Here is an 18,922-nt window from a genome sequence, read left to right on the forward strand (position 1 = left end):
ATAGCTGTATTTTTTGCCATAGACTTTTAAGTGGCCTTTTCATTGGAACTGTAGTTATTTTAACAGAAGTTTAAGTTAAGGCTAGCCAGTAGATTTTAAAATAATGTGTTTATTATTAGAATAAATCACATACATGATGGAAAAGAGCACTATATAAGAATTTCTCTTCACAGATACTGCCAACAATTTGGTTCACCCTCCCCTTGTTCCTTACACTGATTTCTATAATTCTACATTGGATCACATTGATCTCATGGAAGAGTATCATACTTGGCAGAGCTTTGGAAATTCTCACAGGTATGATCAATAGCTCATTTAATTATTTACCTAACAAATGCTATTGAAGTAATTTGGATTTTAACTTTGTATAACTAGTATGTATATATTTTCTCTATATATAAACATATCACTTAGACATGTAGCTTTAAAGTGTCATTGTATCTATCAAGAGGTTTAACTTTTGCTACATTTTCCCTTTATACACATTAATATAGTTTTGCTTTAATTAATAGTATCTCTTGAGGAACAGCAAGGTTCGCCTGGGTATGAGGTTTCTTGGAGCTTACTACCCTGTGTGTTGTCATCACACAGGGACAACATGTTTTTTTTTTTTCCCCTAAAGGACTAGAAGATAAATATTTTCAGTTCTGTGAATAATACATATTGCTATTTTAGCATGAAAAACCCTTAGACACTATGTAAATGAATTACTGTGGATGTTCTAGATTACTTTATTTACAAAAACTGATGATAAGCCATTTTATCTTTGGAGCCACAGTGTGCCAGTACCTAGTCCAATTCATTGATCACACACATATGGCCACTTAATATATGTTCGCTCTTCTCCCTCAGTCTGCACCAAAAAGTGATTATGAATTATTTATTCAAAGAATTGATATTTCAGGAAAAGGAGCTTCGTAGTTTATTTAGTGCAATAATAAATGTTCAAAATGCTTGACTAAAATCTTGAATACACTATACTTTTTATCCACATTTTTACTTTGAATTAAATTATCAAGCCTATCCCAAAAATAGTTTATTTCACAAACATGAAATATTCAGGAGATGGAAAGATGTAAATATAGGCATAAATACCCCAAAGAGCCCACATAAACACATGGATTACTAAAATTTTCCAGTAATTCTACCAGAATTGACCCAAAATGTATAATGGCCCTCTGTTCAAATCTCAGTGTACATATGAACAATCAAAACTGAAAAACAGTTTCCTCTAAGGACTGTAGTCAGTCTGAGGAATATTTTCTTGGTAGAGTTTCTTTTACAAAGATGCTCTAATTCCTGTTTTAGCATAAGTGTAGCCATAAATCAGCTAATAGTTTGACTATTTCATTCTCAGCTTTTAATATGCGCTCCTTCCAGTCACAATGCAGCACACCAACAGTTAACTCCATAGGTGTTCCAGTGGGTCCCATCTGCCGTGGAAGTCAGCTGGACTCTGGAATGGGATCTGGAACTCAGGGCAGGTCATTACTGACTGTGGGTGTTTGACTGGGTACTTCATGCACATAGTAATTTTAATTTTTATGTATTTTATTTTTTATAATACCAAAATGGCAAAGGTTGAGAAGCACTGTTTTAAAGTATATAATGAAACCAACATATATCCTTTTAGGTTTGTTGCATTTCTTTTCTTTTCAAACCTTTTGGCTTTAGTAACTCATTATTAGTTACTAGTACTGAGCAAGTTGTATTTATTACCAGTTTTAACTCAGAGTAAAGGCTGTCTGATGTTCAGTACATAGGGCTATCTCTTCTTTCTCATGTCTTCTTTGCAACAAGTGGCCACAAATACACTACTTCTGTGTTCAGATGGGATACAGCTTAAATTGATGGATTTGTTGCAGTTACTTCCACTAAGCTATACCCCATCTACACTGCAGCCACTTCTGATGGGAGTCTAAACTCTCAAAGTGTTACTGCTGCCATATTCATTCTTTCCATGTGCATTTATGTCTGAGGAGTTTGTGGCTTTTATATATAGTGTATGACTTAGCTCTGATGTGGGAGACAAGTTATTTCCATGCCCTTTGATAATAATGTTATATCTTTGTAAAAAGTAAGTATATTTCATATTTTACAGCTTTCTCATTTTTATTATATTGCTCTTAATTTATGACTGCTTTTTATATATTATTATTACTACTACATTTCTTCATTTCTGAAGCTCACACATCAGAAATAGTCCTTGATTAATAAATTGCATATTCATTTGAACATGTAAATATTCTGTCCTATTTCTGGACCATCAATCCTTGCTTCCTATTCTCGCTGCTGGCCATGTTATCACAGGTGATAATACAGGTGACTGGGAAAATGGAAGTGATTTGTGTGAACAATGTAAGTGACTAGCACATATTTAGAAAAATAGTTAAAATACTGTACGTCTAGGGATGATACATTTTTCATAAGGTTTGGAAATGAACTCATGCACATAAAATCTTTTGTGAATAGTAAAACACCATACAAAAGTAATGTTTTATATTGCAAGAAGGGACCTTAGATTCCCTTAGTGTACTTTTGCTAAAAATGCACCATTTTGCTTTTTCTGTTTTCACTTGTAAAGCAGGTTTTCCTTCTGTCAGTACCCATTCGTTATTTCTATAGCTGCAAAAAAAATCATTATTCAAAGAGACTCAGAACAACAGATGATAAGCATCGCAAGGGTAAGCCAGCTACAAAACATGTTTATGCTGACTGTAATCAATATAGTAACTAATAAATAAGTTAAATGTCTTGTGAATTGTTATAGTGTAATCAGGAAATGTTAAAAATATAATTCATGTTATTGCCCCAACAAGGTAATCCTGCTCACAGTATGGGAGATAGACTAGCCCTCATCTACTCTGCCTCCCAGTATGGTGTAAGTGCAGCAGAAGTGTTTCTGATAGACCCAAATTGGAGGATTGTGTTGGGACTTCACTGTGTAACCATGATGAGACCAGGAGGGAATTAACACAGATCATTCACACTGTAGCACTTTCTGGAGTTCCTGAAAATCAGAAATAACCAAGACATTAGGTGATTAGAACTAATATGTGTCTATAGAACTAAGAAATATGCTCAAGGAGAGTGGAAGGTTTTATAATTGTTTCTCAGTACATGGGAAATGCACAGACAGTAGGACAGACTAGGAAAATGTAGCGCAAGGTGAGGTTTCTCCCTGGCCCTCTGCACTGCCTACCAGTGTTGAGGACAGCACAAGAGTGAGTGCTCACACTGCTCCTCTACACATTTACACATATCTGGTGCCTACTGCACAATGAGAATATGTACAATGTTAAAGATGAAAGAGTTGCTTAGCTTCTTAAAGTAGAAAGAAAAACAGAGTAAACAGAAATTATTCCCATGTCTTGTTCAAGAGTACAACAACAAAATATAAATTATGATATTTCAAAATATAAAAATAAAAATATTTTATTTCTCAACAGTTTAGTCCTTGGCTATATTTTTTTATGTCAAAGAAAAAGACAAAGGTTTTGGTGCCTGAAAAGTTCCCCAAATCAGCTTGCATTGATTATGGGAATATCAGAAGAAATTTTATTGCCTATTGCTCCAAAGAGAATTCCAAAGCCATGCTACCCCCAAAGAATGGCATTAAATGGGAATATTTGACACCAGATACTGGCTTAAAAGTTAATCTGTATAGCCAGTCATCTTGACACTTTGACTTAGTTGCATTTCTGTGTCATGTGTCTTTTCTTTAAAGTAATTTCTTTTCACTTTGGCTGTGTGGTTTGATACAATTTAAATAAAGTAGATAGCACTAGTTTATCTAGATTTCCCTAGCAGTGTGCTGCCACTCATGCTTAATGTATCAGATGCTGCAGGTCTCCTAAGGGAAAGGAGAGCCCCAGATATCCTTTCACAGAAGGTGAGAGGGAAGAAAGAGACCGAAGACCCAGCAACATTGTTAGTTCTCACTGGTTCTTCTTAACTGCCGTGCCACTTGAATTAATGATTGGTGACTCCTTTCACACAGCTTATGCTGTAATCTGAAGTTGCAAAATTAAGTAAATAAATAAGTTCCATAAGACTGCCTAAAATTCTGCCTTTGATGGCCTCTTTCATTTGAAGCATTCTTATGGCAAGTATGCATTTCCAGTGAAAAGGACCTCAAAGCTTGACTCTATTAGCATCTGAGGTAATAAATTTACTGTCGACATGTGACAGCTACATAGGGTCAAGAACAGGATCAGAGATGAGAAAGAAAAAATAAGACAAAGATGTGCTCCACAAGACACTGTCCAGAAATACAAACTTCCTTGCTAAGATGGGACCCAGAAAAGCAAAATTCTACTAAGAGTCTTCACACTGGAGATTGGAGGCCTCGGGGAGGGTATGAATTGGCATCTATTATAGTAACCTGCAAAATCTTAAGAAGTCTCAAACTTGATTTAGGGCATGAGATACTATGTGATAGCTCACTAGTGTACTTTAGGCGTCTGAAATATTGACCCTTATTTGCACAAAATTCATTTTCATTGTCACCAAAGACAATGAAATAGTCTAATAATCATTATCTAAATAAGTAAACATATAAGCATATTGATTTTGAATAATAAATGCTATTTATACATTTCTTATAATTCTAATATGTTGGTTTTTATATACTCAGTGCTTATATTTTGGAGAAACATGAAAACTGCATTTCTCAAATCTTTTATATATGTATCATCCAGCATATATGTTAACATTTTGGTAAATTTTCTTTTGGTACACTTTAATCAACAGAGGTAACACAGTATTTTATATATATAATTTTAATCCCTGCTTGAACTGTTTGCGTAGTTTTCCTACTCATTTTTAGTACCTGAATTATATTCCAATTACTAGATATAGCTAGGATAGTTATAAGCTTTGAGTTTATTGATAATATTTTTATAAATATCTTGTAGAATAACTTTATTTCTAATCTTTATATTTCTCCAAAGTAAAACTGTTAGATTTAAAGATCTGAACATTGATAATGTCTTTGAACCTACAGATACATTAATTTTTTACTTTCTAAAAATAGACTATTCTTTTAGGTTAAATTAAGTATCTAAAATAGCTTGAGCCTGAGCTAAGCACTAGGAATACATGCATTGGATTAAATGTCCCCCTTTTTTACACAGGAAAGTTTGCTATTGAAGGTCTGAGGCCTGTGGAAATTGCATTTCAGCCTTCTCACTATAAAAGTTGAGCAAGATTTTGGTACCTACTGGCTACTAGGGTTCCAAAATAAAGTAATAATAAGATGTTTCACAAGCTAAAATGTATGTAATTGATTTATGAAATTATTTATGTGAGAGATAGTATAAAAAAGAATTAAGCTATTTTGACTGTTCTAAGTGTTTTAAATGAAATTATACCTTCAGTAAAAGTGAAAAAATGTTTGCTTTCTTATTTAATTAGCAAAGTCTGGTGGATAAAGTATCTCGAAGACAAAGACCTGATATGAATATGTTATTTCTAAATATGAAAGTAAGGAGGACACATCTGGTTAGCGACTCACTTGATGAGGTATAATTTATTCCAAAATGGTTCTGACTTATTACTAAAATTTTTAAACTATTATTTCTATGTGCAGATATGTATACTTGCATAAATTCTGATATAGTTAACATAAATTTCATATAAATAAGCTTTATAACATTCTGATGTTTATCAGTAGTTGGTTAATTCCTCAGAGGAGTTGATGTATAATACTTAAATATGGAATTCATGTTTCTTAGTGTGCTACCTGGACTCTAGACCAGCCACCTTTCTTCTGATTAGGTGTATAACAAGTCAGTTTTAGTTCTCGACACCTCAGGTTGCTCATCTCTAAATTTACAGGTCTGACCTATAAGGTATAGGGTACATAGGACCTATTCAGATTCATGCGAACATTGACTTCTGGATGTATACTGCAAAGTTCCTTGCATATACACTTCTGCAGTCAGATCATCATGTAGTTAAGAGATAATGGCTATTTTATCTATGTGGGGTTTTTATTTAGTGTTGAAAGAGAAAGGGCCATAAAACGTTATTTTATATTATAGTCTACTAAATTAAAATATTGGACACTATGATTCCTGGGGGCACTACCCTTTGTCAAGGCATATGGCCCCTTAATTCTTTTTTCTAATCTATAAAATGAATAATAACACCTAGCTTATACTGTCTGGCAAATTGGATGGATGGATGGATGGATGGATGGATAGATGTATGAATGGATAGGTATTTATGGAAGGAAAAATAAGCTAAAGTCTGCCTAATATTGTTCCCAAAAATTAAAAAATAAATTCCCTTTTCATTGTTCTGTCTTGCTACATAACTTCTTCAAATAGTTAACCCGGAAGAGAGCTGACTTGAAGAAGAAGTTGAAAGTCACATTTGTAGGTGAAGCTGGTTTGGATATGGGTGGCTTGACTAAAGAATGGTTCCTCCTCCTTATTCGCCAGATTTTCCATCCAGATTATGGTAAGTGTTTAATGTTTGTGATCATTGTCACTCTAGACTTGTAGAAGTTTAGTAATAGCCCTTACATTTTTATCAGCTGTAAATGTAGAATTTGAACAGAAATAGCCATCTCTCTCTTGAATAAATGAAATGAATGGAAGTGTCCCGTTGAAATAAAGAACATTCGGAATTTTCAAACAAGCCTATAGTTTGTTTGTTTGTTTTTTTTTTTCTGTACTTGTATGTAAAGCTTCTTTCATTAAATAGTCATTTTAAAAAATAGAAGTCTATGGTCTTGGGAGATGGTTTAGTCAGTCTACACTGGCTGTGTAAACCTTAGGATCAAGTTAGGTCCCAGGTATCCATGTGTAAAGCCAGGCACTGCCAGCACTCCTTTAACAACAGCACTGGGGAGACCAACACGGTAGATCCTGAGAGTCTAGCTTAGTTGGTCAGTTCCAGATTCGGTGGGAGACTCAAAAATAAAATGGACTATAACTGAGGAAGACACCTGACATCAACCTGTGGATTCACACACAGATGAACATGTGAACACACAAACATGCAAACACACATAAACCACAAACAAATGAAATAGAAATTCATAAGTTAATTTTTCAAGGACAAAAATCTTCTATTTTATTTTATTTAGAGAAAATGCTTACATAATTATTAGCAACTATTAAATGTTTTCCTTCAAAGGAGAATTTCTATGTTTATAGGGTATACATATCATACATATTATAACATAGATGGATGTGTAAAATCTTACACCTCAAATATATAAAAATGCCTTCTATAAATATTTTACTAAGATTTATAAATGTATCCTGTGAAATTTTTAACATGAAAGATTATTTGTAACAGAACTGTTGCTGGTGATTTGCCTTTGGTAGATTTCATATGTACTTACCAGTGCTTTTCATCTGTGGACACATTGTGTTTCCTCTACAGGCATGTTTACATACCACAAGGATTCACACTGCCATTGGTTTAGCAGCTTTAAATGTGATAACTATTCTGAGTTCCGATTGGTTGGAATTGTATCCTTTAAACTTTCCACTAGGAGGTGCTACTAGACTGGGGATTGTTTTTTAAATATTTTTTTTTTAATGTATAGTTTAGAAAAATGTTGTTTTAGAAAATTAAATATTAGATTTATTAGATTTTCTCTAATCTATATATATGCAATATATATATATGTATATATATATCCTCAATGCATTTAAAGAAAGTGGCTGACTTATCTCAAAATGATTATTTATATATCAGAATTACCAAAAATTTTTAAAAAGTTTTTAAAATCTAGAGTATTTTCCATTTGTAATAAAATACTTTCTGTCCATGTAGTTTGTGCTAATTTACTCAATTTACTAAGTTGAAATTGTAAGAATTAAATTTAGCTTTTTTAATGTACCCTGAAATACTGAGACATGAAGGAGGTAACCCTAAAAATTGAAAAGTGAATGCAATGGGAAATATTTAAAGCATACATAATTATTTTACAGCTTTGTTAATATCATAAACTCAACTTGCCGTTTCTCATCCCTATCTCAGATATGTTGTGTAATTTATCCCTACACTGGTGAACCAAAGAGAGGTTAGATATTAGACAAAGATGCCTTGTATATTAGCTTTTTATTTATTTTATTTTAGGGTTAAATATAAGAAATTCTTTAATCTTTATAATTTACTCATTTTAAAAATGAAGATATTTATAATTGTATGACTACCGAGTATTGAATTAAACTTAAAAATATGAAAAAGTAGAATAAGCTTTACTATATTTTGCACATAAGAATTAAACTATGATTAAGATTTTTCATTTTTAGCTTTTTAAATTACAAGAAATATAATTGTGGGAAATAAAAGAAGAGTAAAAAGATGAGCAAGAACTGAAGATGTGTAGAAAAGAGGGAAATTCCAACTTTGAGACGTTTAGCATTTAAATCAGCAGATGAGCATCAATGCAGGGTAGTTTATCCTCAGTCAGATGACTCTGTGACATGCATTAATAATTTGTACTAAGGGTATTGTGACTTCACTAAAGCCAAGATTAGCATCAAAATAAGTGTGGTGAGGCTGTGAGGTGGAGAAGGTGTATGTTGTAATCTTCCCAGAGAAGGTAGGGATTGAAGCTGAGAGGAGAGTGGGGGAACGAAAGGCTGAGTTGTTACTGACTTGCTACAAAGCAGTGGTGATCACCCTGGGACTTGGGGAAGTACTGAGCACATCTATCCAAGGCGTGTTACATTTACTATGATTAAATCCTGAGGATGTATATGGAACTTGAAAGAGTAAATCAAAGAAAAAGCAGGAAATTAAACTACACATTGAAATAGCCAAGTTAATTTGAAATGCTTATAGATTGTCATAGCTAAGGTCCAGAGCGACTAATTCCACACTATCCAAGAAGGCTGAACAAGTCATGGATTCCTGTTTTCCTGTAATTTACAGGTCTCACTTGAGTGTGCCCAACTTCTGGGTACTTTTTACTAACTTTGATCTATTTGAACTTCTTGGAGCATGTGGTTATCTTGCTTTACAACACTATATCACAGCTTAGAGTTGTGATATTTTGACTTCCTGATATCACTAATAAAGTTAGCTGTTGAACTTTTGAAATAGTGCTTTTCATAAAATTGTGTCTTGCCAGTTATCTTCTTTCATAATATTGGTGGTTTTTATTCAATCAGTATCTTAAAGATCATACTAAACATGTTCTTATGTGTATATTTCATGTTAAACAAGTATGTCTAAAATTAAACTCACACAATTAGTGTTTGACTACAGTTATTTTTAAATATGGTAAGATTTTAGATTTACAAGTAGTAGAGCCATGAAACAAAATAATAATGGTAAAATGTTATAAAGAGTATTAATAACAGTGACATTTTAAAAGTAGAATTACCTATACAAAAAAGGATATTGAAACTGTATAGAGACAATATAGTACAGTACAGGTTTTCAGACTGTCCACAGCACAAAGCACTCAGAGACACTGGCAGAAAAATTACTCCATCCCTGTCTCAACTAGACCAGGTTAACTTAGTGTGCAGTAAAGCATTTCTTTGTGAGAGAAAAGAAATCTGTAGCATAAGCCTATTAACCTACTTCCTTACTATGGGCAACTTGCTTTTAGGATTTTAGCATTAAAATTTTTTAAATGAAAAATGTTTAGAGGCTATCACTATTGTGGAGAATTATGAATTGTAACACTGTAGTATTATGATTACTATCATTGCTACTATCTTGATTATATATTTGAGTGTATTTGCAGTATCTATCTTCTTACACACACTGGTCGGCCTGTGCAGTTACTTAGAAAACAGTACAGCTGTGTCTTATGTCTCAGCCCTCATTTTGCCTCTGCAAATTAAATTGACAGTATTCAAGTTTGCTAGGCCTGTGTGTTTAGGTTTCCTTTTGAATCGATAAAATAAATTACTCTTTAAGTAACTTTAATAACTGACCTTTAAAATACAGGAAATTTGATCTGAACTTCCTCTTTTGGCAGATTGATAAGTTACATTCTACTATGTAAGTAGACAAATTTTACAAGTAAATAAGATATCTGAACTCTAGACCTTCAAGTTTTATATGAGTCTGCTTACACTATTATCTCATTAACAGCATTTGTACCTCCGTATCTTATTCATACCAACTCCTTTAACACAGTCTTACTTAAGCTTTAAATAACTAAAAATGGCAATTTCTAAAATCAAATTCTGCAAATACTTCCTACAAAACTACCAATATACTTAGTTAAACTTAGTAATTTTTATATATTAAATAATTTACAGGAATGCCTGAAATCATTAAATCCTATCAAATGAACACCTCTTCCCATGGCTTTTGTTAATCAAAATATTTATAGTATATAAATAAAATGAAATTAAAGAAAAAAGAAAGGTATGATGGACTAATTAGAAAGCCAGTGTTAGATGTGAAAGAAGACTGGTGCATAATTCAAAATTCATTTGTTGTCATGGATTTTATGTTAATACTTAACATTTAGTATTCATAGCTCATGGGACTAGCTGTTTATAACAGCATCACCTTGGATATTCGTTTTCCTCCCTGCTGTTACAAAAAATTACTGAGCCCTCCCGTCGTACCTAGTGATCAGAGTACACCAGTAGGCATCTGCAGTGTTACCATTGACGACTTGTGCCAGATTATGCCTGTAAGTATGTCATTAACACCTGTGGGCATGTTATGCTAACTGCCTCCTTATTTGTAGTCTTCTAATGCTATTCTTACTTTAAAATCAGGCTTTCCTTTTAGAACTTTCTCTGTCTTACTTTTAAAAAGCCGCTTCCTTACAGAGACCTATTCTGCAATGTGTCTAAGATCCCACAGAGTAGTACAGATCTTTAAGTGTGATGGGCATTGACTTGAGTGCCAACCATGCCATTTATTGGCTTTGTAAGCTTGGGTGAGTTATTTAACCTCTCTGAGCCCTAATGTCCTTATGACAATACTAGGTTGTTTTAAAAATAATTATCAAAAGCAAATAATGGGCTGGATAGATGGCTCACCAGTTAAGAGCTCTTACGGCTCTGGTAGAATGCCCAAGTTCAGTTCTTGGTGCCCATATTAGAGTGCTGACAACTATTTCTAACTCCAGCTCCAGGGAATCCAACACTTCTGGCCTCTGCAATCTTGCATACATGTTTATACACAGACTTACACAAATAAACATAATTTAAAATAAATATCTATGGTAATAGGCATATCAAGTCTCTGCCAGCCTGGATTTGTATAAAATAGGAACTTTAACATAAGAAAACCCAGCTGGCAGTTTTACTTTCACATTTCACAGTACAAGTGAAGACGGCACTCTTTTATCCCACTTCTCCCATCCAAGACTGTTCTCATTGCTAGAAACAGGGAGAAGTCTTCTTCTATTGTACTTCCAGAAAACACGCAGATACAGCACCATGATCTGACAAAACAGACCAAGTGATACAAAATTGCTTATCTGTTCAGCTGAGTCATGCTAGGATGAGTGGGTACCATCTACTGTCGTAGGGCAAGCAGAAGGTCTCATCATGGGAAGTTTAGGCGTCTTGGACATGGGGCCTCCTATGAGAGGCCTCATTCTAAGAGCAAGTTCCACAGACATCCTCCTAGGAGAAGGGCATCATGGGAGGATCTCCCATATGTGGTGTGGATATCATACCAGATGAGGGAGGACCCAGGAGACCATGGGGAGGAGATAGGCTCATTTCCCATGCAGGAGGAGCAAAGAATAGAGCTGGAGGTATCATTCCTTGTGAAATGCCGCTGTTGTCAGGCTCTGAGCTTGCTCTTCCATCCATTTCTGATGGTAGACTTTCACATTCTCTTTATAGTTCCTACACTGAAGTGTGACTTTCTTACAGATGATTGTGGGTAATATATGTATTATAGTAATCAGGATAAAATTACTGCTACCCTGCCAGCTCTGAGGCCCTGGTCCCTGTGCTTTTTAATGAAATTAAAATTTATTATGTAAAATAAGATTATTCCAACCCATGACATTATTTATCTCTTCAACAATTTAATATAAATTAAGAGTATTTTTTCATGCAACTTGATAAAAATTGAAATATTGAGCCAGTTCTAGTTTTAAGTTTTTGTTCATATATAACTGAAGTTGTAAGTAAATATTTGTCTCAAGCATTCTCAGGCTTTTCTTAGAAGAGGAAGACATGATAACTAAAATGGATAAGCCCCTTAGCATGTGTGAACTGTATGTCTGATGTTTAAACACTGCATCATAAAATAGTAGCACTTTTAAAATATATATATGTGATTTGAAAATGAGAAGCACTCCAAATCCATAAGCAGTAGTATGACCGAGAAACAGCAATTACACTGGAAATCCCAGGAGAGCTGTACACCTGTTTGCTTAAGCATGGTGTGTAGAGTTGGATTTCTGTAGTATGAACTGGATGATTCCCTCCTGTGTGGACTTCAATTTTTCCAAGCTATGGATGGTAGATATCATTAACAATTATCTTGAGTCTTAGAAAGTACATCTCAAATCCTTGTTTTAAAATATGGGTTTACTTTTTGTTCTCACAGGTCAGGAACTCATAGTCTGTGTCCTTACAGTTTGAAGTAATGCTAGTTGATTGTAAAAGACTGAACACAGATTTATTTTTATAGGAATTGGCCCATGGATTAAAGGAACTCTTATCATATGAAGGCAACGTTGAAGAAGATTTCTATTCAACATTTCAGGTACTGATAAAAGCATACTACTGTGAATGAGCTGTACATCTTAAATATGAAAATGTTGCCGGGCAGTGGTGGCGCACGCCTTTAATCCCAGAACTTGGGAGGCAGAGGCAGGTAGATTTCTGAATTCGAGGCCAGCCTGGTCTAAAGAGTGAGTTCCAGGACAGCCAGGGCTACACAGAGAAACCCTGTCTCAAAAAAAAAAAAACAAAAAGAAAAAAAGAAAATGTCATTTGTTCCTAAGCACTTGTTAGATGAACAAGAACTAATCATGTAAAATCTTAAGAAAAAGATCTTAAGTCTGAGTGCTGAGTGTAGCAGTATGTCGGGGTCCTGGCACTCAGGAGTCTCAGACACAAGAATTGTGATTTTGAGCTGTGCAGCAAGATCCTTTCTCGCTTAACTAATTTTTAAATTAGTAATGTAATAGAGGTGGTGCCACATGTGTCTGCAGCACTGAAATGAATTCATGAAGGGCATGGTACTCTCCTAGGCACTTGCACATTCCCATAACTGATTTGCTTTTTATCAAAAGCTAGCTAGCCTCTTACACTGCCCCAACACAGGAAGTTTAAGAGAGGTGATGTGTCAGATTAAAAAAAACCTTGCTCACTTGCCATACAAGTTTTGTGGGCTTTATTAAAGTATGAACTGTATTTAACAGGAAGGATTAAAGACCTGCTTTTTTACCTCAGAGTGCCACCTCTTCTTAATGTAAATGGCATGGAAAGCTGAGGCTTCAGCAGTTGTGTGTTAAGGGAGAGACAGAATTGTTTACAGGCTAGCTGCTGAGGCCTCAGAGTATGTCAACATATTAACATACGGTATCGCCCATCAGGTTTTTCAAGAAGAATTTGGAGTAATTAAATCCTATAACTTAAAACCAGGGGGTGATAAGATTCCAGTTACCAATCAGAATAGAAGAGGTAAGTTAGATGCCATTAAATTGAGTGAATTAGTACCTTTTTATTACTATGGCTATATAACAGATGTGAAATTGCTTTCCAGAGTATGTACAGCTTTATACTGACTTCCTTTTGAACAAATCTATCTATAAGCAATTTGCTGCATTTTACTGTGGATTTCACAGTGTGTGTGCTTCAAATGCCCTAATGGTGAGTTTAAATTTTTAAACTTTTAATTAGGTTTTGTAATGTTATAGAAGATAATTCCTTAAGTATCATAGTAAATAAGCTTTTAAAATTACAAAATATTTCTACTTTTAAAAATTAAGTGCCTTGTTTTGTTTATTTTTGTTGTTTATGTGCTTTTCATTTTCTTTTGGGGGAAAGTTACAGGGGCATTGGGTGAATACAAGAGGATAGGGAGATGAGTGGAACTGGGGCGCATGATGGGAAACTCACAAAGAAGCAATAAAAAGTTTTTAAAAATATAAATAACAGTAGTGCTCTTCTTTCATCCTTTCTACTAGAGAGAGAGAAAAATGTGACTTTAGCTCTTTCTCTCTTCTGCTATGCTTTAAATTAGGGCTTTAAATGCTCTATGAGGATATTGAGCCATAGGAGCAGAGCATAGCAGGGGAGTTAATGCCTAGCTCCAGGGGTTGGGGTGCATGGGAGCATGCTGTGTAATTACCCCTGCCTACTCAAGGGGTTTGTCAGCAACCTTGAGCCTATAGTTCATCTACAAAAGCATAGTGGACTTTCACAGTGCTTTGGTTTGTCTTGGCCATGTAACTTGGAGTTACAATACCATTTTGTAAATATTATATGATTCTTTCTTTTTTAAAAAAAATTATTTATTTTATGTATTGAATACACTGTCGCTGTCTTCAGACACACACCAGAAGAGGGCAGCAGATCGCATTACAGATGGTTGTGAGCCACCATGTTGGTGTTGGGAATTGAACTCAGGACCTCTGGAAGAGCAGTCAGTGCTCTTAATCACTGAGCCATCTCTCTAGCCCTGGTTCTTTCACCTTAAATAACCAAGCACATGCCATCATGCCTATCAAATGTCCCTTCTATTTTATCATAAGAGTCTGGAGTAGCCTTTCTTTTGAGTTGTTTTTAAAGAAGAAAGAAATGGACTATCAAAGTTCCATTGGTGGCAGAAGCAAGTAGCTTTCTTTCTGGCTTGTTACAGAGTAATGGTTCTCAACTTGTGGGTCATGACCCCAGTGGAGGTCTAACAACCCTTTCACAGGAATAGCATATCAGATATCTTGTATATCAGATTATGATTCATAACAGTAGCAAACAGTTATGAAGTAGCACCAAAAATAATTTTGTGTTTGAGGGTCACCCCAACATGAGAAAGTGTATTAAAGGGTCATGACATTAGGGAGGTTGAGAACCACTCTTTTAGAGTAACCTTTGTAATATGTTTTCTGGTAAGTGCCTTTGAGAAAGAAGTACTGTTGAGCTGTAACTAAGTTTTACGACTCTGGTAGCAGGAGGGTGGAGAAAGGGGAGATAAGAATTACATGGCATAGTATTGCTTACTTTTCAGATCTAATCTCAGATGAGAACTAACTCACCTAAAGGGTAGAAACCTAGGGAGTGACACAAAGCAGACTAGGTCTAGACTAGCAGATTGCCCAGGCCGCAGTGCACAGAGGTGGCAGGACAGCCAGATGAGGACACATGAGTGCTTCCTGCTGATTGGAGAAGAATGTGTTTGGTTCATGCTGAGTTGTTTGCTTGGTTTTCTAGCAAACTACTGATTACTGTTATAAGACATAAACCTTTTGAAACAAAATACATACTATAGTAGAAAAACATAAATGAAAGCATTTTCTTCAACAACAACAGTGGTTTGATTTACTGAAACTGTCACAATGGCTATGATTTGATTCTGCAATCAAAACAGCTCAAATTTCATTGAAGACTATCATTTTTAGTTATCGTTTTTATGATTATTGACAGCTGCTTCGACCAGAAGAAGTTGAAATCCTGGTTTGTGGCAGTCCTGAACTGGATATGCATGCACTGCAGAGGAGTACACAGTATGATGGCTATGCGAAGACAGACCTGACCATACGGTGAGCTCTGACCTTCATATAGCAGAACAGAAGAGAATGTGGCTTGCTTGTTCATATGACTTAAGTTAAATATTCTGCATCCCCACCCTGTCTTCATTTATTTCTAAAAGTAAAAGTACTAAAATAGGAATGAATTTAGAATCCCATTGGGAAAAAATTGTATCAGTTTCTTTCTATCAAAGTATAGAGATGTTTTCCAAAGATGCTAAATTCATAAATAGCGTTTTACTGGCACTGTGTTTTAAAAAAAAAAAAAAAAAAAGACTTTTACGTTGTATAGAAAAACAACAAAAACCCGAGTTCTATGATAGCCATTGTTAGACTGGTTAAATGATGTTATAAAATGTTATTTTATTCTATTATCAAACACATTTGTATTAGAGAAGTTTTTTTCAGAGCATAGTTTGTTAGAGTCTCTAAGGATGCATCATGTGTGAGTTTCCTTGTGCAGCTACTTCTGGGATGTTGTGCTTGGATTCCCTCTGGAGCTGCAGAAGAAGCTGCTGCACTTTACCACGGGAAGCGACAGAGTACCTGTTGGAGGGATGGCAGATTTGAATTTTAAAATTTCAAAGAATGAAACTTCTACTAACTGGTAAACTCTGGGTTATAACTTACTTGATTTGGTTGGTTGGTTGGACGGTTTGATTTTTTGAGATGGAATTTCTCTGTGTATCCTTGGCTGTCCAGGAACTCACTCTGTAGACCAGGCTGGCAGCTGGCTTCGAACTCAGAGATCTACCTCCCGCTGTATCCCTAGTACTGAGATTAAAGGCGTTGTACACCACCGCCCGGCTAACCATTTTTAATATGTAACTTATTAGTAATTTTGGAATCAAAAGAGTATTTTAGTCTGAAGTCATTTTCATGTAAAATTCTTCAGGGTCAATGTGACCTTGAAATGGAGGGGATTGTGGCTGAAAGTTCCTGGCAATGTTGACACATCTCAGTACCTTTTGTCTCCTTTAAATGCCCGTGTCAAGTATTTGCTCTGTGGTCTTCTTTAGAACGTAGCCTGTCCTGTAGTAGCATGTTGTCTAGCCCTCTGTAAATGATTTTTATAATTAGGAAATATATGAACTTGGGGCTTTTGAAAAGGGCAGAGGTAACTACTATATTAATACTTTAAGTATTTCTAATACTGGCATCTTTCAAGTCTTGTGCTCCTCACATATGAAGTGATAAAGACCATGATGTTAAAGTTTTCTAATAGTGTTAATGGGTAGTTAATTCTGGTCTTCCTTACTCCTATTCCACTGTTCTGTGGCTTCAAGAAAGTACTTTGAGAAGGCACAGCTTTCATTATGATCACCCTTGCCCTACGGCTCACATTGAACATTCCTCAAATCTTGTTCCAGACCTTTCATTTCCAAACATGAGTTGGTCCTGTGCTTTCCCAGTTGCTCCCACCCTGGTGCTGTTAAAGGCCACTTTCCCTGTCCAGTTCCTATACAGTTCCTTCCCTATGACACTGGCCTGGCCCTGACACACTGGCATTAGTAGCTTTCTTGTACCTCATCAGTTCCATTCCCAGAGTCCATCATTTCTGTTTACATCCACATATTATTTTGGTTCATCCTTAAAACACTTTGCCTGCCTTTCTCCCATTGTTTTGATTTGTTCATTTTTCACATGATAGGTGCTTGCTACTTCTCATGAAGATCTTTTTTAATGTTGACTTCTCCTGTGACACCAAAAAGTCTTCATTTTTTCAATATATTTCACTCCACCTTATGTTGCAGTTATTGCACTCTCTTCAAGACAGAGAGGGTAGGCCTTATGCATCTTATACTCCATATAGGCACCCATGTAGTAACTGTTTCCTGAATGACTATTTAAACTGATGTCAAAATTATACTTTAGGGATCAGAATATTGTTCTTTGGGTAAACACAAATACCTGAATTCAGATCCCTAACATGCATATAAAAAGCCAGGTGTGTGGCCACATTAGCTTGTAACCCTTGAGCTGGAGTAAGGGTGTGTAAGCACATGAGGATCATGGGGCTTGCCAGCCAAGTTCAAAGAAAAGACAAGTTTTAGGTTCAGTCAGAGACCCAATTGCAATGAACTAAAGGCAGGGAGTGATAGAATAGATACCCAATATCTTCCTCTGGTCTCTATGTATACACATGTTTGTGTATACCACCACACATATATGTACATGAGTATACATCACACAAAAAATAAATATTATATTTTAAAACATAAATGAATATTTTTATATACTTAAGAAATTTCTATATGAGTCATAATTAAAAGAATGAGAAAATGTCAAGAGAAGTATTTGTACTTGTAGGTTTATTTGCTCAACAGAATTTTTTGGAATATTTATAGCAGTAAAAATATGATTGAATTAAAAGGTAATGTAAGTAACTTATTTTAATACAAAAGCAACATATAAATGTCTCTGACTATTTTTACTTCAGAGATAATTTCAGGAGCTAATACAGCTTAGTTCTGAACCTGGAATGACTCTAGATTCTCAGCAGGGACCTCACATTGATTAAATATAAGGTTAAGTATAACTGTCAAAGACACATGACATTTCCATCCAGTACAGTGACAATGTTCCTCAAAAGACAGGACAGTGTTCCATCCGAGCTAAGACTTTCCGTCTCTTCTGTAAGGCACACTATTGATGATTGACAGGTTTTGGTGAATGTGAGTGGCAGTGCTTTTCTACATCTTAGCAAATAGCACTGGTTTGGAGGTCAGACCTGGCTGGATTTGAAACTCAAGTTTACTCCTTTCCAGCTTTGGATACTTGATCGGTTTATTTCCATGTCTAATTTTCCTCATCCATACAGTGGGAATAATAACCACTTTTAGGTTGCTTGGTGCTTGAATGAAGCAGTGCGTATCAGAGTGTATGCTACAGTCCTTATCATAATCCAGAGACTCCATAAATGGTAACTCACCTAGTATTTGTAAATCTTTTTGTATGGTCTCACAGTATAAACTCTGACCATACAGAATTCTTTTTAATCTCCACTCTTACATACTGGCTTTGCTGAAAGCTATTAGATGATGCTGAGGAATTCATAAAAACTGAAGAGAAGGCTCTGAGATGCTTCTAGAGACTCTGGACGAAGACAACAGTGTTATCTGGTAGAATGATGTGGAGGGAGCCAATCAGAAAGATTCAAGGCCTGGATGTTCAGTGTGCATAGAGGACAACAGCTTTGAAAACAGGCCCAAAATGGCTTGTTATAACTTTCTGACCACCAAGATTGAACTATAACAA

General features: G+C 35.2%; 1 protein-coding gene across 5 annotated transcripts in view; it reads left to right on the plus strand.

Annotated features, from left to right (window-relative positions):
- The window catches only part of Hectd2 (HECT domain E3 ubiquitin protein ligase 2), a 77,008-nt gene that overhangs the window by 55,277 nt on the left and 2,809 nt on the right, over positions 1–18,922 (plus strand). The window contains exons 10-20 of one of the 5 annotated variants that reach the window (XM_031390165.1): positions 174–297; positions 2,585–2,684; positions 5,416–5,523; positions 6,333–6,465; positions 7,399–7,487; positions 10,472–10,630; positions 12,601–12,675; positions 13,511–13,598; positions 13,681–13,787; positions 15,561–15,676; positions 16,128–16,271. In XM_031390165.1, coding sequence (XP_031246025.1) covers positions 174–297; positions 2,585–2,684; positions 5,416–5,523; positions 6,333–6,465; positions 7,399–7,487; positions 10,472–10,630; positions 12,601–12,675; positions 13,511–13,598; positions 13,681–13,787; positions 15,561–15,676; positions 16,128–16,271 — 1,243 coding nt within the window. Of the gene's footprint in view, positions 1–173; positions 298–2,584; positions 2,685–5,415; positions 5,524–6,332; positions 6,466–7,398; positions 7,488–10,462; positions 10,631–12,600; positions 12,676–13,510; positions 13,599–13,680; positions 13,788–15,560; positions 15,677–16,127; positions 16,272–18,922 lie in introns of those variants that run through there. The other 4 variants (XM_031390166.1, XR_004123580.1, XM_031390167.1 and 1 more) reach the window with 4 other exon arrangements.

Source organism: Mastomys coucha, unplaced genomic scaffold, assembly GCF_008632895.1.
Source record: "Mastomys coucha isolate ucsf_1 unplaced genomic scaffold, UCSF_Mcou_1 pScaffold21, whole genome shotgun sequence".
In the NCBI taxonomy this organism is placed as follows: Eukaryota; Metazoa; Chordata; class Mammalia; order Rodentia; family Muridae; genus Mastomys; species Mastomys coucha.